General features: G+C 38.8%; 2 protein-coding genes across 7 annotated transcripts; one reads left to right on the top strand and one right to left on the bottom strand.

Moving 5' to 3' along the window:
• Positions 1 to 632: 632 nt before the first annotated feature.
• On the bottom strand, positions 633 to 16,766 carry bag5 (BCL2 associated athanogene 5). 6 transcript variants are annotated; one of them, XM_017463765.3, is made up of 6 exons: positions 16,682 to 16,744; positions 14,408 to 14,495; positions 10,042 to 10,324; positions 7,755 to 8,183; positions 7,385 to 7,608; positions 633 to 5,039 (listed from the first exon to the last, which is right to left on the bottom strand). In XM_017463765.3, the coding sequence occupies exons 2-6, from the start codon at positions 14,428 to 14,430 to the stop codon at positions 4,514 to 4,516; spliced, it is 1,485 nt and encodes a 494-aa protein (XP_017319254.1). In that variant the 5' UTR covers positions 14,431 to 14,495; positions 16,682 to 16,744; the 3' UTR covers positions 633 to 4,513. The 6 variants fall into 6 exon arrangements, with proteins under 6 accessions (XP_017319254.1, XP_017319255.1, XP_017319256.1 ...); XM_017463766.3 differs by lacking the exon at positions 16,682 to 16,744 and adding an exon at positions 15,927 to 15,944; XM_017463767.3 differs by lacking the exon at positions 14,408 to 14,495 and having other exon boundaries at positions 16,682 to 16,766.
• Positions 16,060 to 19,944, top strand: LOC108263202 (cytochrome c oxidase assembly factor 8). The gene is made up of 5 exons (XM_017463770.3): positions 16,060 to 16,286; positions 17,973 to 18,170; positions 18,380 to 18,443; positions 19,366 to 19,456; positions 19,602 to 19,944. Exons 1-5 carry the CDS (start codon positions 16,167 to 16,169, stop codon positions 19,723 to 19,725), a joined length of 597 nt encoding a protein of 198 aa, XP_017319259.1. The 5' UTR covers positions 16,060 to 16,166; the 3' UTR covers positions 19,726 to 19,944.

Below are 19,944 nucleotides of genomic sequence, written 5' to 3'. Positions count from 1 at the left end.
GAGTTATCCCAGCAATTATAGAAATACTCAAACCAGCCTGTCTTGCACAATCATGCCACAGTCAAAAACACTGAGATCAAATTTTTTCATAAGTTTGATGGTTGATGTGAACATAATGTAACATAAAGCTGCTTGTCCACCTTTGCATGATTTTATGCATTACACTGCTGCCGCATGATTGGCTGATTAGATACTTGCATGAATGTGTAGGTGTTCCTAATAAAGTGTTGATTCATTCACTCATCCATATCTTGTGAAACTTGACTGAAATGATTTGGTTGTCCTAAGCATGGTGCAGCATGCCTAGCAAGCAATGTTGGGTTTTTCTTTGTAAAAACCTCTTGTATATACATGGAGGTTTTTGCCCAACATGCCATAGCTAACTGCATTGCAAAAATCATTAGCCATTATTTATCTAGCATTATATTCAATCCCATCTATATACACTTATACTAATCACAAAGCACTGAGTTATACCATATGTGTTGGAGCTCAATCAGTCTTTACATAATCCAGCCATTAATTCAAGTGTACCTGTTTCACCTTTGCTTTTAACAGTGTAGAAAAGCCCATCCTAGATATAATCTTGCTTTATCATGTGTTTTGGTAGAAGGGCATGTTTTTTTTTTCACTTTAGCAAAAGATTGTTGGCACTATCTTCTATATTTACCTTTCTGAAGAAAACAGGGTTGAACTGAAGCGGTTTTGAGGGTGCTTATAACATGTGACAGGAGGTACATGTAAATACAGAAGTATGGTAGGCTGTTGCTAATATTGCATCAACTTTTTCCCTGCACGTTCTACATGCATTTCTAGGTAAGTATGTTACCTATTGCACATTTGTCACACTCTTAACAAGCAGAAGCACATGTACAAAAACCTAGTGCTGTTAATCTCAATACTGACTTCAGTGACTCTGATCTTGTCTTTTGATATAAACATCACAGGCTGCACAGCACCACACTGACAGGTATGTGGATAGCTGAACTTTTATCTGGAAGGTATTTTGGATTGCCAGTGCACAGCAGATAAGCAGGTGAAATAAGTGTACTTTACTGGATGAATCTCAACACCATGTGATTAGTCTTGATTCTGTAAAATGAAGAACAAGGGAGGTCTTAGGTGTTCCTAATAGCATTTGATCCAACTGCATTTTTTGAATACTTTACCTGCCATTTGCTTTCCAATGGGAAATGTTGCCATAGAAACAAGCTGATCCAGTTCAGGCACAAATGAACATCTTGCCATGCACAGGATTTTTATTCACCTTTTATTTATCGCCTTCCTTAACGAGATAAATAAAATGTAAATACTCCAATTAATCAACACATTCATACAGCTGTTCAAAATTGTGTGCTTTTTCTGTACAAGCGTACTCCAGACAGCACACAAAGCAAGCCTCGCACAATCAACATCTCAAATGGTATGTAACATTGAGAAAAGTATTCTATAAACCTGACCACATAAACACATTCTCCTTCAAGTGGTCTGATAAGTAAAATAAAACTACAATTTCCCTTCTCTTTTATTTAATACCAAATTTCCCTTGATCGTTATGCAAGGTTAAGACCAGGGAACCTTTGGTATGCCACAGAAATAGGACATTCCTCGTTACATTCTACATCTATGCAGCTGATGTTCTTTGTGGTTTATGTGATATGCTACAAGCATAAACACTTTATATTTTGGCACTAGAGAGGAAAGAGCATGGGATGAAACTAAAATCCACTGAACTGAAAGTGCTTTATAGCTAATTACATACCTCAAGATGTAAGGGGTCATTTATAGTATCTCTCAATAAGCTGGAACTTCTATTGATTTACCTGCATCCATCCACCAGTGACATTTAAACATCTGGGTCTGCTAGACAAAAGTAAACAGCGGACACTGTGTACCAGCCTACATCACACTGTTATAAAAAAACAAACAAACAAACAAACAAACAAAAAAAGCTAACAAGTAATACTCTGTAGTACAGGATACAAGTGTTTACAAGTGTTTGTGAGTGTTTTAGCACCAGATCAGATATCAATCTCTAGTACTAAATTAGAGATTCCAGAGTTGCTTTGTTCCCAAGATGCTACAGAAATTCATATGGAAAGTGCTTCTGAAATTAAACCGCTGAATTGAAATTGATGAGTATTTAAGAGTAAATGACTTTTAAAATCCAATTATTCTCACTTTACAGAGTGCTGCTACTCTAACTAGGCCTGAAACATGAATTCCTATCCTACAGCACTGAAAATATCAACTAACATTACCTCTCACAGAGGTGTATGTTGTAATTGTTTTAGTTTGAGGCAAATCCACACATTGTATTGTCACCATGGAGACACCTTCACTGAGATGATTGCATGACTTTCACAGAAAAAGGGAGAATACATGGATCTGTTCAGAAGAAAAAAAGACAACTCATTTTGAATTCTCCAAAAAACCAGAAATGGCCTCAAGCCATGTCTAAATTTGTAAACGAAGCACCGGGTTAATTGAAATGTGGCGTGTTGGAAAAACAATGCAACTGTTATACGTGTTGCACTCAAACCACTTTTACACTTTCTGCTGGCACTGGAGAATGATAGCACATTTATATGTGACCACTGTGTGGGTCTGGGAGAACCACTAAACTGCATATAATGTGCAAATTTGAGCACGTTTATGTGCTTTGTCATAGCTGTCCAGACAGAAGTTAAGTGCACAAATATGAAGCATTTTGATTGGATTTTCAGTCTGCATTTAGTTCAGTATTTGGCTTTGTCTGGGATACGACTTTTTCAGCTTGACTGACACAATGGCCGCCACAAACTCAGACAACACCCAATGAAGACAGAATGTGACAATGACACAAGCAGACTACGAGACCACAACAAACCCCTGGGCAGTTACCACATCTGGCTTTTTCTTTACCTCCTGCATATTTCACAGCTTCATTTCCCTGTCCCAGTTTTCTGTCCTTTGCACTAGCATCTTATTGCATCACATCCTCTGTTGAATTTAGTTATTTCGGGTGTACTCTAAATGACCCCATTTGCTTATACTTTCTGATATTGGTCTTCTCTCATGACCAGCAGATGCAGAAAACAAAAATCTTAAGACAGCCAAGTACTTCCAAAGGTTTGAGTGCAAAGGTTTTCATGATCAACAATCCCAGAACAAGCATATGTAGAGCTTAGACAGACTCAGCTGAAGGAGTGGAGAATGTTTAGGTGGAAGACAGAAAAAAAGAAAGTGAGGGGGAAAAAAAACTAATGATGGAATGTTGGATGATTGGGTTGAGGAGAGTCAGGTTAGTCAAAGCTGATTAATCTGATCATGCAGCATGACTCACTGCATATTCACAGGGAAATGCTCTTATGAACTCAACAGAAGGAGGGGACAAAGCCCTGATGTTTGTAACCATGGAAACCCTGACCATTTGAGAAAGAGAAAAGGGCTGAACGATTTTTAGGTGCTATTTTGATAGCTTGTGACACTCTACTTCATCTGTGTGGAATGTTCTAGAATTCCCTGTCTACTTTGATCAGCATCATGTCTGCCCCCCCACCCCTCCACCCCCCACCCACACCAAACATACACACACACACACAAAGCTAAAAAGCCTTTACACACAATAGCTAAAAATGTTTTTCCCGTTTCTATTCAGTCACACTGCAACATCATTAGTTGGTATACGACTTGTAACGATTTGATTTTCTCAAGATAATCTCTTTTTGATCATCTTCAGGCACTGTTTCTCTCTACCATACCCCACTTGAAACAGAACACTTCACAAAGGCTGATCTTTATATGTAATGTATGCATTTTGCCAACAAAGGCTTAACAAAACTAAGTCGTTTGTAATCCAAGAAAATTATTATTATTATTATTATTATTATTTTAAATATTTGTGTGAAAATTCCCAATCCTGGGACAGATCTTTCTATGCTACTTATTCAGGCCAGCCAATCTACAGAGCTCAAACATGGGCCATCCCTTATTTTTTGTTAAATGTTTGTGTCTGCCATGTGGTTAATCATTTCCATACTGATGAGAAAAGTTATGGTGTAGGCAGGAATACAGTCCTATGTTGCAACTACACTAAGTAAAGACCGCAGATGAACTTCCTCCTAACATGCTCCTTATAGACAATTGGTCGACTGGGAAAACAGGGTTTTAGCTCCATACCACACTGAGCACAAAGTAAACAAAAAAGCAGATCATGGAGCCAGAATCTTAACAAGAACACTCAAATGCTGCATAGGTTTGCTTGCGGACAGTTTAGTGAACAAAACTGCTGTTTTCAGTAACAACTGGCCCACTGCCCATTGACTAGGATAATAACCAGACAAATTGAAAAGGAGCAATTGTAGTGCATGTAGGGGGAAAAAAATTGACCATCTAGGACAAAGTCTTTTATATACAAATTCGACTTGTGCAAGTCCTCCGCCACCATGCCATTAACTAGGCACAAAACATTTTCAAAGCACTTTGTGCAAGTGAATCTTTCCAGTATTCTGCTTTTATTCTATTTTCTTTCTCAGTATTCCCACTCATCTGTCTTCATGTCCAGGTAGCTGAGGATGTTCTGGGCATATTTTACCGCTTGTTTACGTGCTGTTTTTGTTTCCTGGTCCCCCTGAGGGTCCACGGCATCCAGAGCCAGAAGCTGCTTGGTCAGCAACTCCTCAAGCACCATGTAGCTCTTGTCAGCTCTCTTTCCATCAAAGCCGAGCACTTGGAAATGCAGCTCAGAGAGGCTGGCAAGGACACGCCACACAGCCGTGTGAGGTGGGGATTCATCTGGTCCTGGGTTACGGCGGCCGAGGGCTTCTCGGAGGTCAAGATAGGTGATGACTGCCTGGATCTCCAGCACAGCCCTTCGCCGTGCCTCTCGAATGCACGGGTTCCGTCCGGTGTCCACTTGGTCCAGATGAGTTAGAAGACTCTGAAGCTCCAACCCCTGGCCTGCTATACCCTGTCTCATTACCTCTCCCCGCAGCACAGACACACGTCCTCGGATGGCCTCAATTTCACGGATGGAGTCATTTTGCGTCAAGTCATACCTGGAAATGAAAAATTAGAACATTACCACTCAAATTTAGATACAGATTCTTGTACATTGCTTTTGTAAAAAACAAAACTAAAACAGCATCAAAGCCTGCTTTGGGAACAGCACCAAGCAGGATGGGCGGGATCGCCAGGAGGTGGTGTGATCACCATCCCCAATGAGCTCCCAGACCTGCAGTCTATCTACAGCAAGCAGTGCTGGACCAAGGCCAGGAAAACAGTGAAGGACCTCAGCCATCCAAACAATGGACTCTTTTCTCTGCTGCGCTCAGAGAAGCGCTTCCACTCCCTGAAGGCCAACACAGAGAGAATGAGGAGGAGCTTCTTCCCACAGGCCATTTAGCCCCTGAACCAGGACAAGACTTAGGACTAGAGCTTGGACTTGTTTACACAACACCCACACCACCTACATCTTCTATTCATTTCTCTTCAGTAACCACTTTATCCTGTATTACCCTGTCAACTACCTCAGCTTAATGTTGCACAGCATTATATTACACAACTGCACATATCTGAACTTTTTACACTTTTTTTTTTTTTTTTTAACACTGTGTAGGATAATCTGTAGAGAAAATGGATGGATGGATTTAAAGATGTGTGGCAGAAAGTGCAGAGTCGCAGGGAGCCTGGAGCCTATCCCAAGGAACTTGGGGCACAAGGCAGGGGACACCCTGGATTGTGCCCATCTCAGGGCACAATCGCACACATACACACAGACATTCACACCTTATGGACAATTTGGAAATGCGAATCAGCCTACAGCGCATGTCTTTGGAGTGGAGGAGGAAACACTCAAAGCACAGGGAGAACATGCAAACTCCACACATCAACTAACCGCTAAGCCAGCATGCCCCAGTCTTTATATATCTTTATATTATATTTTTAACTACTTTTTTACGTCCCCCTTTTTCTAACACTATGTAAATTTTATTTTATGTCACAGGCAGCCATAAAAAGCCATTTCACTATATGTCGTACTGCGTATGGTTGTGTGTGTGACAAATAAAATTGGAATTTGAAGAATACAACCGATCTACAGTACACAGGCAAATATCATGAAAGAAGACTCTCAAAAATAAAAGGTGACAGAAAATGTTCTTGATGCCATAGTAGAATCATTTGTTTTTCCAAAACTAACAGTTGATTGCTACCACAGAATAGTAAACAAATTTTATCCCAACAACAACAAAATTGCTAAAGAATCACAAGTTAAAAGGTTCTTTATGGAAAACCAAATATACCTCTTTTAGAAAGCAAATATGATTCTTCTATGGTATCACTCTAAATCTTTTTTTATCTATTATAACAGCACACTGTCCTGTGCACATGTCCTGTGAATTGTCTGAGATTCACAAGCAACCATTTGCCTAAAATGGGCAACATGGGTAAATCAATATTAATTTATGATTTACTTATGAAATCCACCTACAAGAATATAAAATTATTCACACATCTTATTTTTCTTAAAGAACTCATTATTCTTACTGCTCATGTATTCAAGTCTTAGCAGCTGTATGTAATTGAGGTTTATTTTTTGCAGTTCCTGGGGTGTGAAGAGCTGTACTATAAATAAAAACGAGAGTCTGTAGGTTTATAATGTCTAGTGGTATTCTTTCCGAATATTTAACACAGGGTATGCAAACCCTGTGTGTACCCCAGAGTTGGATGAAATTAGGAGAACAAAGAAATAAATAAATGGTGGTGTGCATCCCATATTCCGCCATTACGCGAAGCTCTTAAACAACTCAACAAATAAATATATTACACATCAAACGCTAGACTATGAAAATAGCTATAGGGAGAAGAATTCAACCCCTCAACTCAAGTTCATCTCCTAAAAGATAAACCTTTATTACATGCACAGCTCTGTTATCTAACAAGTAACTAAATTTGTCTCCGAACACCAGAACCCGAGCGCTGGGGAATCTGCTGATGACAAATATTCTCTCATGCAGCCTAATAAATATGCTGCACTGCTCTCTCAAACAGTTCATTAGAAATTACACAGTGAGGTTTGAGTGTGGGACTTGAATAGAACAGCATTTCAGGAGCTCGATATGAGCCTTAAGTTAACATACTAGTTTTTTTTTTATTTCTGTTTGACCGTGCACATATCTGTCTGCAGACAAAATCTACTGGTTGAGTTACACTTTAAACACATTAATTTAAACTTGCATTAAATCAAACTGCATTTTTTAATCAGAGATTTGAAACAGACCATTAAAGAAAAGGCAGAAATGAGTCTTTGTATAAAATACCAAGGCTGGTATTTAACAACACTATAATCCCCCTCCCAAAAGGATGGCAAAACCATTGTACATATTTCAGTGCATGTATGTACCTGCAAGTGTCATCTCCCTCCCCCTCCAGGTCGAGGTGTTTAAGGAGACCGTTGATCTCTTCCACCACCTGCTTCCTGTAGTTCCTGACGGCTGTGTTACTGGACACGTCCAGTGCATCCAGCTCCACTAACAGCTCAGTGAGGACACGTGCTAGGTGGGCACAGCTATCCCGGCCACTCAACCCCATCAGCAGTGCAACCAGCTGGCAGCGGGCACCACTCACCTGCAAACACATTCATCAGTCAGTCTCTGCATCTGCTGCCTAGTGCACCTAAACTAGCAAAGAAGCCTAATATGTAAGGAAAGCACAAAGATTTCGTCTTGAACTGTTGCCAGATTGTTAAACCCAGTGTTTTCCGTATTGCTAACCTGCACCATCACATGATTGATGCGCTGCACGGCCTCATGGGTCTCCTCAGACAGAGGCAGTGCAAGTGTGTGCGTGCGAACGCGGCCCTCCAGCACATCCTGTACAGCACAGACGCGGGTAAGAGCGCGATAACGGGCCTTCCTGAGCGGCACACTTCCTCCTGTCTTGATCTGGGCCAGGCGCATTGCCACATCCTGCACAGCCTCCACAAGGTCCTCACCAGTCTCAGCTGCATCCTGAGCCTGTCCTTGCCGAAATGGAGCCACCACCCCTGCTAGAAGGAGCCTCTGTGTCTCCTGGCTCAGCTCCTCTATAGCTATTCGAGATGGGTGAGTAGCATTACCCTCCAGGTAGCGCAACAACCCCTCCACCTCCCCGGCTGCCCTCTTCCGAGCCTGCTGCAGCTCCATCCGTCCCTCCGTCTCCACCTTGGGGGTTAGATACACATATGCTATCATCAGTTGGGTGTAAATTACAACACCACCTACAAGCCATCATACAGACTACTGTAGAAGTTTAGCTTTCATTATATCTAATAGTAAGCTAAATCCATTTTTAATATTCTCTACTATTTCAGAATACTAATGAAGACATTAACAGTATTCCTGATGAAGTTTTGCACAATATTGGGCTCTTCTCAACCCGTTACATGGAGGGGCTTCATTTAAAAGGCTTTTCTTAAAGTTTACAAACAAGGCCAAGCACAAAGAAACAAATTTCAAGCATACACTTTCACAAAATTTCACCAAGACCATGAAAAATATATATTCGATCTAGTGTGTCCAAACATTTGACTAATTTACAATTTGTATATCAAATAACAGCTGGAGCAATTCATCATTCAAGTAACAGCAAAAAAAAAAAAGGTTCTTTAATACAGCTTTTAACTGTCAGCTTTATTAGAGTGTGAGTGACAAACATGCAATAAGAACTGATACTAAATTGACCTAGCACAATGCACTGCTGTTCAGTTCTTTCACATTAAAGAAAATTAAACTTATTAATTCAATAGCCATACACTTATGCTCCCACAAAGAGCTGAACACCACCTAAAAACATTCCATATTATATATACACTTATATATAAGTGTATATGTGACTAAGTCAGTCCCTTCAAATGTTATTGAGCTTTAAATTATGATATATTTTGTGTATGACCCCATGCAGTAGTGAAATACATGGCAATATTTACATATGATTTCATAGCTTATTTTAATAAATATCAGAAATCAAAAAAAAAAAAAAAATGTGCGTCATTATATATATATATATATATATATATATATATATATATATATATATATATATATATATATATATACACATACACACACACACATACACACACACACACACACACACACATTAGAGATGCACCGATACTAAATTTCTCAGCCGATACCAATAACTGATTATTCAGAGTGATTAAAGATTAAATTAACATTTCTTAACTTATTGAATGTTATTAATTCATATTAACATTGACTGAATTGTAAAAAACCTCCTGTTAGTCTCACATTCACTCACCACAAACAAAAACATTTCTACTTCATCATTGAACATCAAACTGGTAATATATAATATAAACTTTTTTATATATTAACATTAACCGGATACGAAATATACTACCCTACAAATATATTTTTTTATACTTTTTTGTCAACTCACCTTCATTTAAATCTTTCAATGGTGTACTGGCCCTGTAATTCAGTGTGAGCAGCGTCACAAAAATTAGATAAAATTTAAATAAAAAATTAGACTTTACGCCGAAACTCCCGCTTCACTACTGCTCACTTCTGTTGTAAAATTTATCAGTGCAGAGATTACAGACTTTACAAACTGCAGTTTTTTGTCATTACACACAAGAGACGACATCTTTACACACACCGCAAATTCAATGTGTTTTCCCGCCCTCTTCTGATTGACTAGATATAATCGGCCCTGATCATCGGATGTTTTTAAACTATTGGCCCATGGCGTGAGAAATAGCCTTTGGTGCATCTCTAATTATATATTATATTATATTATATATTATATATGTACACATACACACACACACACACACATACACACACACACACACACGTGCTACATGTATAAATGCCAAGTTCCTGACATATTTGAGGAGACAGAATCATGTACCAAACTCATGACACATTCCAAACATATGTTATTCAAGTGTGCATGGCACAAGAGTCTCTATATAAAACTTAGCATCCCTCATATTTCACCAATGTATTCACAAGACATGTGACATCTAGGAACAAGATGACCCAAGCTCCTGACCTGATCCACCTCCAGCTGGAGTCGTGCCAGCTCCCGCTCGAGTCGTTTGTACTCTCTGTCACTCTGCAGGCCGCTGAAGGAAAACACTTGCTGTCCTAATGCCACCACTTCCCTTTGCAGCTCATCCAGGCGCACCAGGGTGGGGTGGGGCCCAGGGTATGGACCCTGAGGGCCCATGTATGCCTGGAACGGCCCAGCCATGTACTGGGTCTGTGGTTGCTGTTGCTGTTGGCTGCCATGGTCCATTGTCCTCTTCCCACCATCAAAGGGCTTCCCAAACAGGCTGAGTGAGGGAGACAGGGAGAAAGAGAGAAAGCGAGAGAGAGAGAGAGTGGGTGTGTGTAGGAGAAAAAATGAAGAGAGAGATAACAAAGGAAGAAAACAACAGAGAATGAAACAGGCAAGACATTTGTAGACCAAGAGAAAACCATTATGTGGAAATTCTGGAGTACAGAAATCTAAAAGTCAAAGTTTTTTTTTTTCATTATTATTTTAAAAACATTGACTAGACTTTATGCCAGATTCTGATGTTTCTGGATGAACAGTGTCCGCTCAGCCCATTTTCCTACCTCCAGGTCCTCCAACCATCACGACCAGTCATGAAAGAATAAAGCAAACAAATTTACTGAAACATCCTGACGAGGTCTCACAAGCAGTGGTAGATTAGCCACTCTTGTATAATTAAAGGGTTGTTGGCAATGTAACATGTTGACAAGAGCGGCAACAAAACCGGCAGTAATAATTATTAAATAAAAACCAGAAGGCTCAATATCCAGCTCACTTTCATGTGGTGGCCTTCTGAGCACCTGACTCTGGCCATAAATGTAATTAATGGAGTTCATGTGTTAATTTTGTGATATCTGACTGCAGCAGTCTGGTCATAACAGAAAGAAAAAGCAAATGCTTACCTAAGCATAGCCATATCATTCAAAGAATCATTTCGCTTAGGGAGGCATGTTCGCTAGCTCAGGTTAAATTCATTACCTGAAATTAGTCTACAATGTGATACTAACAGCATTAGAGCAGTAGTACTTACAAGCTCTGCTCCAGAGGGGATATGCAATGAGAAGTAAATGCTCTTACGAACCAGCAAAGAAAACACACTCGCAAGCTTTGGTCCCTGCACCCTCTACAAATTTAAAGACCGTGGAAAGCATTTTATTGGCAGTAGAGAGCCGCTGCTGTTATGCCACAGAGATGTCTGCGGCGTCACAGTCGCAGGTCACAGTCTTGGCTGTTAAAGCGACAGAATCTTTTTTCACCACGACTTGAAAGACATTTCTGCCTGGGATGCTTGCCTGATAAAAGAAGGATTGTATATCTGAAGCTAATTGTATATAATTAGATAGGCCATTTCTGACAATCGTCCTTAATCCACAGCAGATTAAAGCACTTCTAAATCCGTAGGAGGCCATACAGTAGATAAAAAAAAAAAAAACACCGTGTTCAAAGTAAGACATTCATTTCATGTGGCTCTGAAGTTCTTTCTGAACTTTAGTTCTTCCTTTAGCTTCCACAACTGGTAATTCGAACAGATATGTTATTACTGTTATGTCCACTGCTATTAAACTGTCTCTTGCCACTGGAAAGGAGGAATCCTTAACTCTGTTGGTATGAAGGTGCTCAATGGAGCGATGAGCCAGTCTTTTCTTCCCCAGTGAAAAACTGATCACATTTCTTTCAGGAGGATACTCTTTCTGTGGAGTACACTTTTACAAAGAATAACCAAAAAGCTGAAGCTCGTTAGGTGTGTCTGGAGCAATATCAAAAATGCCATCAACGTATCTGAGATAGTCCAGGTACACGGCTTCTAAAGAACCCATTTTTGGGTCTATGTTTGCACCTCTTATCTGAAAGGAATGTTTCAAATGAAAACTGAAGCTGTTTTGTGTTATCACACATTCTGACTGTCTTACAAGGTTATCAGTGAGTGTTTTTTTTTTTTCAGTTATGCATCAGGGAAATGTTTTAAACACTGTCAAACCATCTTCATTATGGGGGGCTGTTAAAATATATAGAAAACTAAATGAGTATGCAAATTTGTGTGTGTCTGTAGTGCCCTGCGATGGACTAGCATCCCATCCAGGTTCAATTCCTGGGATAGGCCATGGAATTTCTGACTAGGAAGAAGTGTGTGCTGAGAATAAATGAGGGAATACAGAAAAGCCGAGAGCGGTCATATTGTTCCTTGAAAAGTTCAAAGAATTGTAGAAAACGTGAAGAGACTGTTCGAGCTATAGGTACGAAACTATAGCTTGAACATTTTGTCTAGAAACTTTTGCGTAGGACAAAAAGAATAAGATGCAATAGGGTGGCAAGTAAGGATTGTTTACACTTCTGTGCAGAATCAGGAATACTTCCGGCTGAAATTAACTTAATATTAAAGACTGGCGAATGAATAAGGTCACCATCTATCTGCTTATAATTGCTGGTATTGGTAAGTGATACATCGCTGCTTCTTTCACAGACAATCAATTCAACGCTTTCAATTTCAATGTAGAAGCTGTCCAGGATTATTTGTTAAATCTCTATTTAGAAAAATAAATAAGGTTCCAACTGACATCAGGAAGTGTGGATAGTGTATCTTAGACCTTTACTTGTGTGTTACAGCCATCTTTGAAAAGGACCGTAGGGAAAGTAGTCTACTTGTCTTATGTGATTATATAACCAGATAAAGACAAATCAATCCATGCAGAAGGACTGAGCTTATCTCACTGTCATTCACTGCATAACTGACATTGCCCATGATCCAGGATAAAAATCACACTGATTTAATAACACACTCTATGTAGGTCATTACCAATTTCACCGCTAAAACCTGTTAAATGGTCTAGAAAACATGTTTAGCTTTATAAAGTATTTTCATGTAGCCTTTTTAAATATATATTATTTGTATTTAGCTTCCCTTTCAACACGAACATGACATTGTGCATAAAAATAACTGCCATTCAATAAGAAAGCATTAACTCTACATGCTTTTCTGAAGGAAAAAAAAAATCATATTAAATGACAGCTTATGGTTAACACTCTGTGTGTATGCATGGGGTCACTAAGGTTGAGCCACCGGCTCTACAGCTATGTTTGTATGCTTCTCTAGCAAAGGATGCTCTGATTATACCATGGCATGGGTCTGCTACAGGTCTCTGATTCCCTAGTGAGGATGGGCACACCATGACAGCTTGGATTATGTGCTAGCTAGGGTGTGGTGAGGCAATCCAATGCCCCAACCTACTACTACTATTATTATTATTATTATTATTATAAGAAGAACACATATGTAGGATGCTGCACATCAGGTCAACACCCAAGATATCAGTAAGCTCTTTGCTTGGTACATGATCCAGTAGATGAGCAGAATATTCCCACCATGTAAAGCAACCATTATTTGCAACAGAAATTCTCACTCAGATGTGGACTACGACGCAAAAAGGCAGTGATTATTCCTACACACATGCCTCAGTGGTTTCACACCGCCCTGCATTCAGCATGCACGTCTGGGCAGAAAAGACAATTTGCCAGCTCACCGTCAGACAATTAAACTAGAAAAGGCAAATGTCACACCACCTTCGGAGACACCCAGGCTATTTCTCACCTTTTCAACATTCCGAAGACGTTCGCGCACATTTCTGTGGAGGTCCGTTTCCATAAGCTAGACTGAACCAATATTTTTGCGTTGTACTACTTCAGTAACGCGCAGAAAACGCTGCAGCTGGTGAATACCAGAAATCCTAGGCAGCTGATTCAGGCTGAGCTGCACCACACGGCCCCGCCCATCATACGGACGAAACCAACTCACTGAACGGGGAGAGCCGTCAGGTTTGGGTCACTCCAGTAACATACAATGCGACCAATAAAATAGCATAACTACATAATCGCGACAATCTGATATTTCTAATCAAAATGCCACACACTGCACTAACACAACCCTGTCCTTGAATTTAAAACGATCTCCGCTTTGGATTATGTGCTAGCTAGGGAGCTAGCAAGTGGGACAACCTCTTATTGTGTCCAACAGCTAGCTTATCTTGCTGTCACACCGTTAGCTACACAGCTAGTCCTGAGTCTGTCTGTCTTAACGATTTGAACGGTCATGGTCGATCATTTATTTTAAACAAACAAGCGTTCAAAATTGCCCGCTTGAGTGCGGGATTTCTTATAATTTTGCCAGCTAGTGTGTTTTACTGAAGAAATACAGTAATCACAAGGATGGCCAGAAGTTACCTTTGACAGCGCAGAACAAACACTAAAAACAAGCCAAAACAGACCGTGTAGCAATTCAGTCATTAGTCATTTAGTATATCCTTCACTCAGACTAATATCTGACACACAGTACATTTCATCAGGGGTTTGTCTGTTAGCTACCCACCTGCATAACCAGCGCACAGCCATCGGGCATCTGTGTTGTGTTGTAACACTGCCACAGCGTAACTACAGATCATTACCACCTGTGACCGCTGGGGACACACACACACACACACACACACACAAAACTGGTCAACACAGCACACTTACTGTGATGTTATGCCTGATAACGTGTAAATAAATTTGGTTCCGGTCCTGTGTGTTGCCGACCGGACAGTTGTGAGAGGGGCACACAATGTTGAATTTATTGTGTGTGTGCACGTGCAAAAGGTAAAGTATCTGGAAGGACGTTGAAGCTCTCTGGCGAGTTAACACAAACAATTACTGCGGAGTTTAACCTAACTCAAAAGGCATATAGCGGGCTGTTAGTCTGCTTCATAAACGCATTAAAACTAAAGTGCTCATTTTTTTTGTTTGTTTGAAATTTCTGCTTAATTTTTTGAGAGTTGGTCACTCACTGGAAGTCTGGTCAGGAAACAACTCTCAACTTATTTTCATTGTCCTCGGTATTCACCCTGTACAACATTGTTGGTAAATGACTATAACCTGATTTGAGCTTTTAATAATACATTGTTTCACAATCATCACATCATGACTTAATGCAGTGCCTGTAGTGTAAAACCATGAAATGTATTGGACAACCGTTTAAGAACAGGAAGTGGAATAAACCTATTCTCCATAGAAACAGGAGAAACCGGAAGTGTGAAGCCGAGAATTTACAGAATGAAGTACACGTTTTTCAAATGAAACTACATTTTGTTAAGTATGATCATAATAGTATAATAACACAGTAAGAACTGATTGTGCAAACTATTTTATATTTGCACAGCATTCTATAACCTCATACACGGAAACCCATGAGGATTAGTATTACACATACATTTTTCTCAAAAAAAGAGAGAAGCAATCTGAGGAGTTTAAATGAGCTCATTTAATATTTGCTACAAGATTGCTGCATATTTATGTGCCCAGTAGGAGATTACTGCCCTGCACTGTAGTTTATTGGACTTTAATGTAACTAACCTGTTTCAGCTATGTATCGTCTTCTGAGGAGATCTGGGGATGTTATTATATTTTGCTTGCTCTAATTAAATTAACATTGTATTCCCCCTCTGAGACTGGGAGTAAGAACTATTGAAGCTATGGAGGTTCTGCAGGGCCAGTTTATGTTGCTGTTCCACAAACATACATACATACTCACACACGCGCGCGCACACACACACACACACACACACACACACACACACATATATATATATATATATATATATATATAAAAACTTTTTTTCTTGTTATTGCAGTACCTGGGGCAGACACACGATTTTCACGATTTTTTTTCTTCCTCTTAACAGCCTGCATGTGAATGTACAAATACATTGCAAATATGTCCTGAAGTGAACAAATAATCGGCCCCACCCTGCTCCAACCCAGCACTCCTAACCCCCGCCATCAAATCCTTCAGAAGCCTAAACAGGGATTAGAACAAAGCGGTGTTCATGAATAATTACACAAGAAAGCCTTACCGTAAACTGCATAATGAACAGGTAGAGATATAGTAGTCTCTGTGTATTAATTTTTTATGCCTGCTCCAAAAGCATTTATATTCATAAGTATCATAGAGTTTACAACTCGCAAATGACTTTTATTTTAAAAGCAACCCAAAAAGTAACCACGTGGGAAAACGAATGTGATTGAAGTGTGAGGTGGTAGATGAACGCTAGCATGGTTGTTAGACGTCTGTGAAGGATGATGGTTTGGTGGTAATGCCATTTAAAATGAATGTAACTGTAGGGTGCTTGTTCTTGCGTGCTCGGTGTTTAAATCGTGGTGTCCTGACGAGTGTCCGACCCATCACTGAACAAACATCGCCGGAGATAACAGAGGTGTGTAGCTCCCAAGCTAATCACTAATCACCTTGTAGCTGTCAAAGACCGAGGGGTTGAGTCCCAAAATATAAAGTCATTATTTCACGACTTAAGTACTGAACGAGATGCTATTAGCAAGCTGAGAATGTCTAAAAAATAAATAAATTTCATTTTCTTAAACAACACATTTAAAGCCTAAACGCTTTCTGTTTATATTTCAGTTTAAACTATGACATTTCTTCCCAACCGGATATATTCCAGGATATGGGTGTTTTGGAAACACAAATAATGTGCCTTTATTGTCAGAGTTGGATGACAATTACTGTTTAAAGGATAATAAACTGATAAATTGAATAATAGTTTCTTTTCCATGTTCCTGTGTTTGTGTGTGATTTGTCGAGAATACCACTTACCAATTAGAAAGGCTACATTTTTATCCAGGGAGGTCAGACTGGCATGAAGTTGGTTTGACGTTGATGTTCGATATTCGCGGATATGCGGAAATTAAGGGACCGTCTCTAAAGTTACATACGACATTGTTAACCACGATTCTAACTTCAATAGTATTTGAAAGGAATGACAAACAGTCATATAACCAACTGTAAAGTGTTCATCTAGGTGTCAGCAATGATGCACACCTTTTGAGATTTTTTGATATTTAATAAAATAAACTATGAAATCATATATAAAAATTACCATGTATTTTATGACTGTATGGACTCATACACAAAATATACCATTATCTAAAACTCAATAGCATTTGAAGGGAATGACTTACAGTCACACACAACTGTAAAGTGTTCATCTAGGTGTCAGGTATAACGCACACCTTTTAGATTTTTGATATTTATTAAAATAAGCTACTAAATCCTATGTAAATTAGATATGAATTTCACTACTGAATGGGCCCATACACAAATTATACCATAATTTAAAGCTCAATAGGATTTGAAGGGAATGATGTACAGTCATGAAGCTAACCGTAAAGTGTTCATCTGGGTGTCACCTATAATGCACACCTTTTAGATTTCTGATATTTATTAAAATAAGCTAATAAATCATATTTAAATATTTCCATGTATTTCACTACTGCATGGGGTCATACACAAAATATATCATAATTTAAAGCTCAGTAGCATTTGAAAGGAATGACTTACAGTTTTACACACACACACACACACACATATTTATATATTTATATATATAAAATCGCTTCATGACTGTACGTCATGAAAGCTCAAATCCTATTGAGCTTTAAATTATGATATATTTTGTGTATGAGCCTATTCTAATAATGAATAGTGTGGTCTGAACGAGTGCTTCAGTAGAAGAGATGAGACATGAGGAACATCTGACCTTTTGTACAAAGCAGTTAACATGGTCAATATAACAAGTTTGCTTACATTTAAATAGGGACCTAGAAATAGTGTAGTATCTTGAATATTAAACATTCAGTATATTCAGCATTTACTTTCTTTGTTTTAAATATTTCAAGCTTCTAAAACCTGTTTATATCAAATTTTAAATGTTTTCTCATACATTTTGAGCTCTGTGTGTGTGTGATCATTCATTGATCAAAATATTTATTTATATGTTTGATAATGGAGCACCCAAATAATACTTGCCTTCTAATAATTCTCTCTGAGTCTAAATATTATATCTACTATCCTGGCTTACTGTTTTTTTTGTGTTTTTTTGCTTAAGAAAGCCAGATTTAGCCCAGCACCGACTTCTAAATATGATTGGATTGGGCCACCAGACAGATTGTCGAACCTGCGGCCTATCATATACCACATCCCTGAGAATGAGACCCAGCTGGAGAGGAAACTGAGGCATCTGAGGCAGGAAACAGAGGACTGGAACCATGAGTTCTGGACAAGACAGAATACCACCTTTAGCAAGGTGAAGAATGACAGCAGTTGTTGAATTTCAGAAGCTGTTTTATTTCTAACCACTAGAGAGCAACGTTTCATTGTGAATTGTGCGAGTGTGTGTGTGTATGTGTGGGTATAAACTCGTTAATTTAAGTGAAATTTGTTGACTTGTCAGACCCAGAAATTATTCTGAAGGTAGCTTAACTTATAATAGCTAACTAACTAATGTATTTATAGGAGAAAGAGGAATACATACAGTCACAGCTGAAGGTAAGAGGACTGACAGAAAGAGATGAGAATGGTAAGTGGTCCAACAGTCATTCAGTTCATTTTAGTTGTTTATGTATTTGCATTAGGGGTGGGCAATAAGACAAAAATATATCACGTCATCTTCACAATGCACAATATGTATCACAATATATAATTTTCCTGAAGTTTTGCCAACAAGGGCTGCTGTGATTTCAGCGAAAAATGAAATATTTCACAAAGAAAAGTAGAGAAAAATGAAATGTCCAGTTACTTCTTACCCTGAGTAATAAAGATAAGTACACTGACAATTAATGATAATGATGATACCTAGAAAAGCGTATCATGACGTTGTTATGTCACAATAGTCCTAGTATACATCTTCCATACAATTTTACAGTACAACAATCAATTTCTTACATGAAGTGAGGTATTAGGAATGAAAATTGTGGAAAAAACTTGAGACTATTTCTCTACTGAGCATGGTATCTTTGGCACCAGAAAACTGGAATTCCAACAAAATAGGAGTCCCTTTAATCAGTTGAAGTTTGTCATCAAGCGTTCTGTCTAGATGGAATCCAGGCCTCCAGGCCTTAGCAGATAACATTGGTGATTCCTGAATTAGGAGAAGTCCATTTTTTCTCCGCCAACACAAGTTTTAGTGAACGTCCAGTAAACTCACTGTTAACCTGAACGCTTCTACCATGTTGCACATAACAGTAAAAATTGCACTAATGATGATCCAGTCTCTTTTAGTATTTTGACTGTGACTGGCTGTTATTATCCTGAATTGATATATTTCTGTAAAGCTGCTTTGGGACAATATCCATTATTAAAAGCACGGTACAAATAAAATTTGATTGAATTTAGTAAATTAACTGGCCAAGCTTTTCCGTATTTACAGTGAAAGATAAAAAGATAGATTTGTTCTGTTTAAGGTGTGTTTTGCTTCTATGATTTCTTGTTCCACATTGCAGGAAGAAAAAGGAATCTAACCAGTGAGGAAATGGCTACCTTCTACAAACGCTTCTTAGACAAAAACTATATGAAACATGCAGCCTATAACAAGTAAGTATACACACATTACTACCTGCATACATACGTATATATAATTATGTATAAATCATGATCAACTGGCTCAAATAGACTGAGAGATTGTGATCAACAGTGCAGCGCTACTGCTTGTCATAATCCTAAACGCTTTATTTTATAGAGAATGGTACAAACGGAACTTCACCATTACGACATTGATGGCCAGAGTAACTCTGCATAATTTCTGGAGGACAGTAACTGGTCAAGCGAGGAGTAAAGGCAAACCCACAACAATGTCCAAATAAAAACTCTGTCAATCAGTTTCCTGTGTCCACGCTGTTCTGCTTAACATCATGATATTCCACAAAGATTTCATTAACTATGATCATGATGGCAATCTGTCAAAATGTAAATCTAAAAATGCATTATAGTACTTATATGGTTTATTCGTTAACATGCAACCAGCTCAGATACATAAACAGTTGTATTCTGCAGTACAAATACATAAGCACTTTTGTTCTGTT

This window comes from Ictalurus punctatus, chromosome 3, assembly GCF_001660625.3.
Source record: "Ictalurus punctatus breed USDA103 chromosome 3, Coco_2.0, whole genome shotgun sequence".
Taxonomy (NCBI): domain Eukaryota; kingdom Metazoa; phylum Chordata; class Actinopteri; order Siluriformes; family Ictaluridae; genus Ictalurus; species Ictalurus punctatus.
Note: the sequence above shows the minus strand (reverse complement) of the source record. Positions and strands in the feature narration are given on the sequence as shown.

Excerpts from the sequence above, each read along its gene's own strand:
- LOC108263202 (XM_017463770.3), top strand. The coding sequence starts at position 16,167 with ATGCCATTTAAAATGAATGTAACTGTAGGGTGCTTGTTCTTGCGTGCT. Across the intron at positions 16,287-17,972 it reads CATCGCCGGAGATAACAGAG|AAAGCCAGATTTAGCCCAGC; the intron begins GTGTGTAGCTCC and ends TTTTTGCTTAAG. Across the intron at positions 18,171-18,379 it reads AGAATACCACCTTTAGCAAG|GAGAAAGAGGAATACATACA; the intron begins GTGAAGAATGAC and ends ATGTATTTATAG.
- bag5 (XM_017463764.3), bottom strand. The coding sequence starts at position 13,665 with ATGTGCGCGAACGTCTTCGGAATGTTGAAAAG. Across the intron at positions 10,325-13,633 it reads GTCTTCGGAATGTTGAAAAG|CCTGTTTGGGAAGCCCTTTG; the intron begins GTGAGAAATAGC and ends TCCCTCACTCAG. Across the intron at positions 5,040-7,384 it reads GAGGGAGATGACACTTGCAG|GTATGACTTGACGCAAAATG; the intron begins GTACATACATGC and ends TTTCATTTCCAG.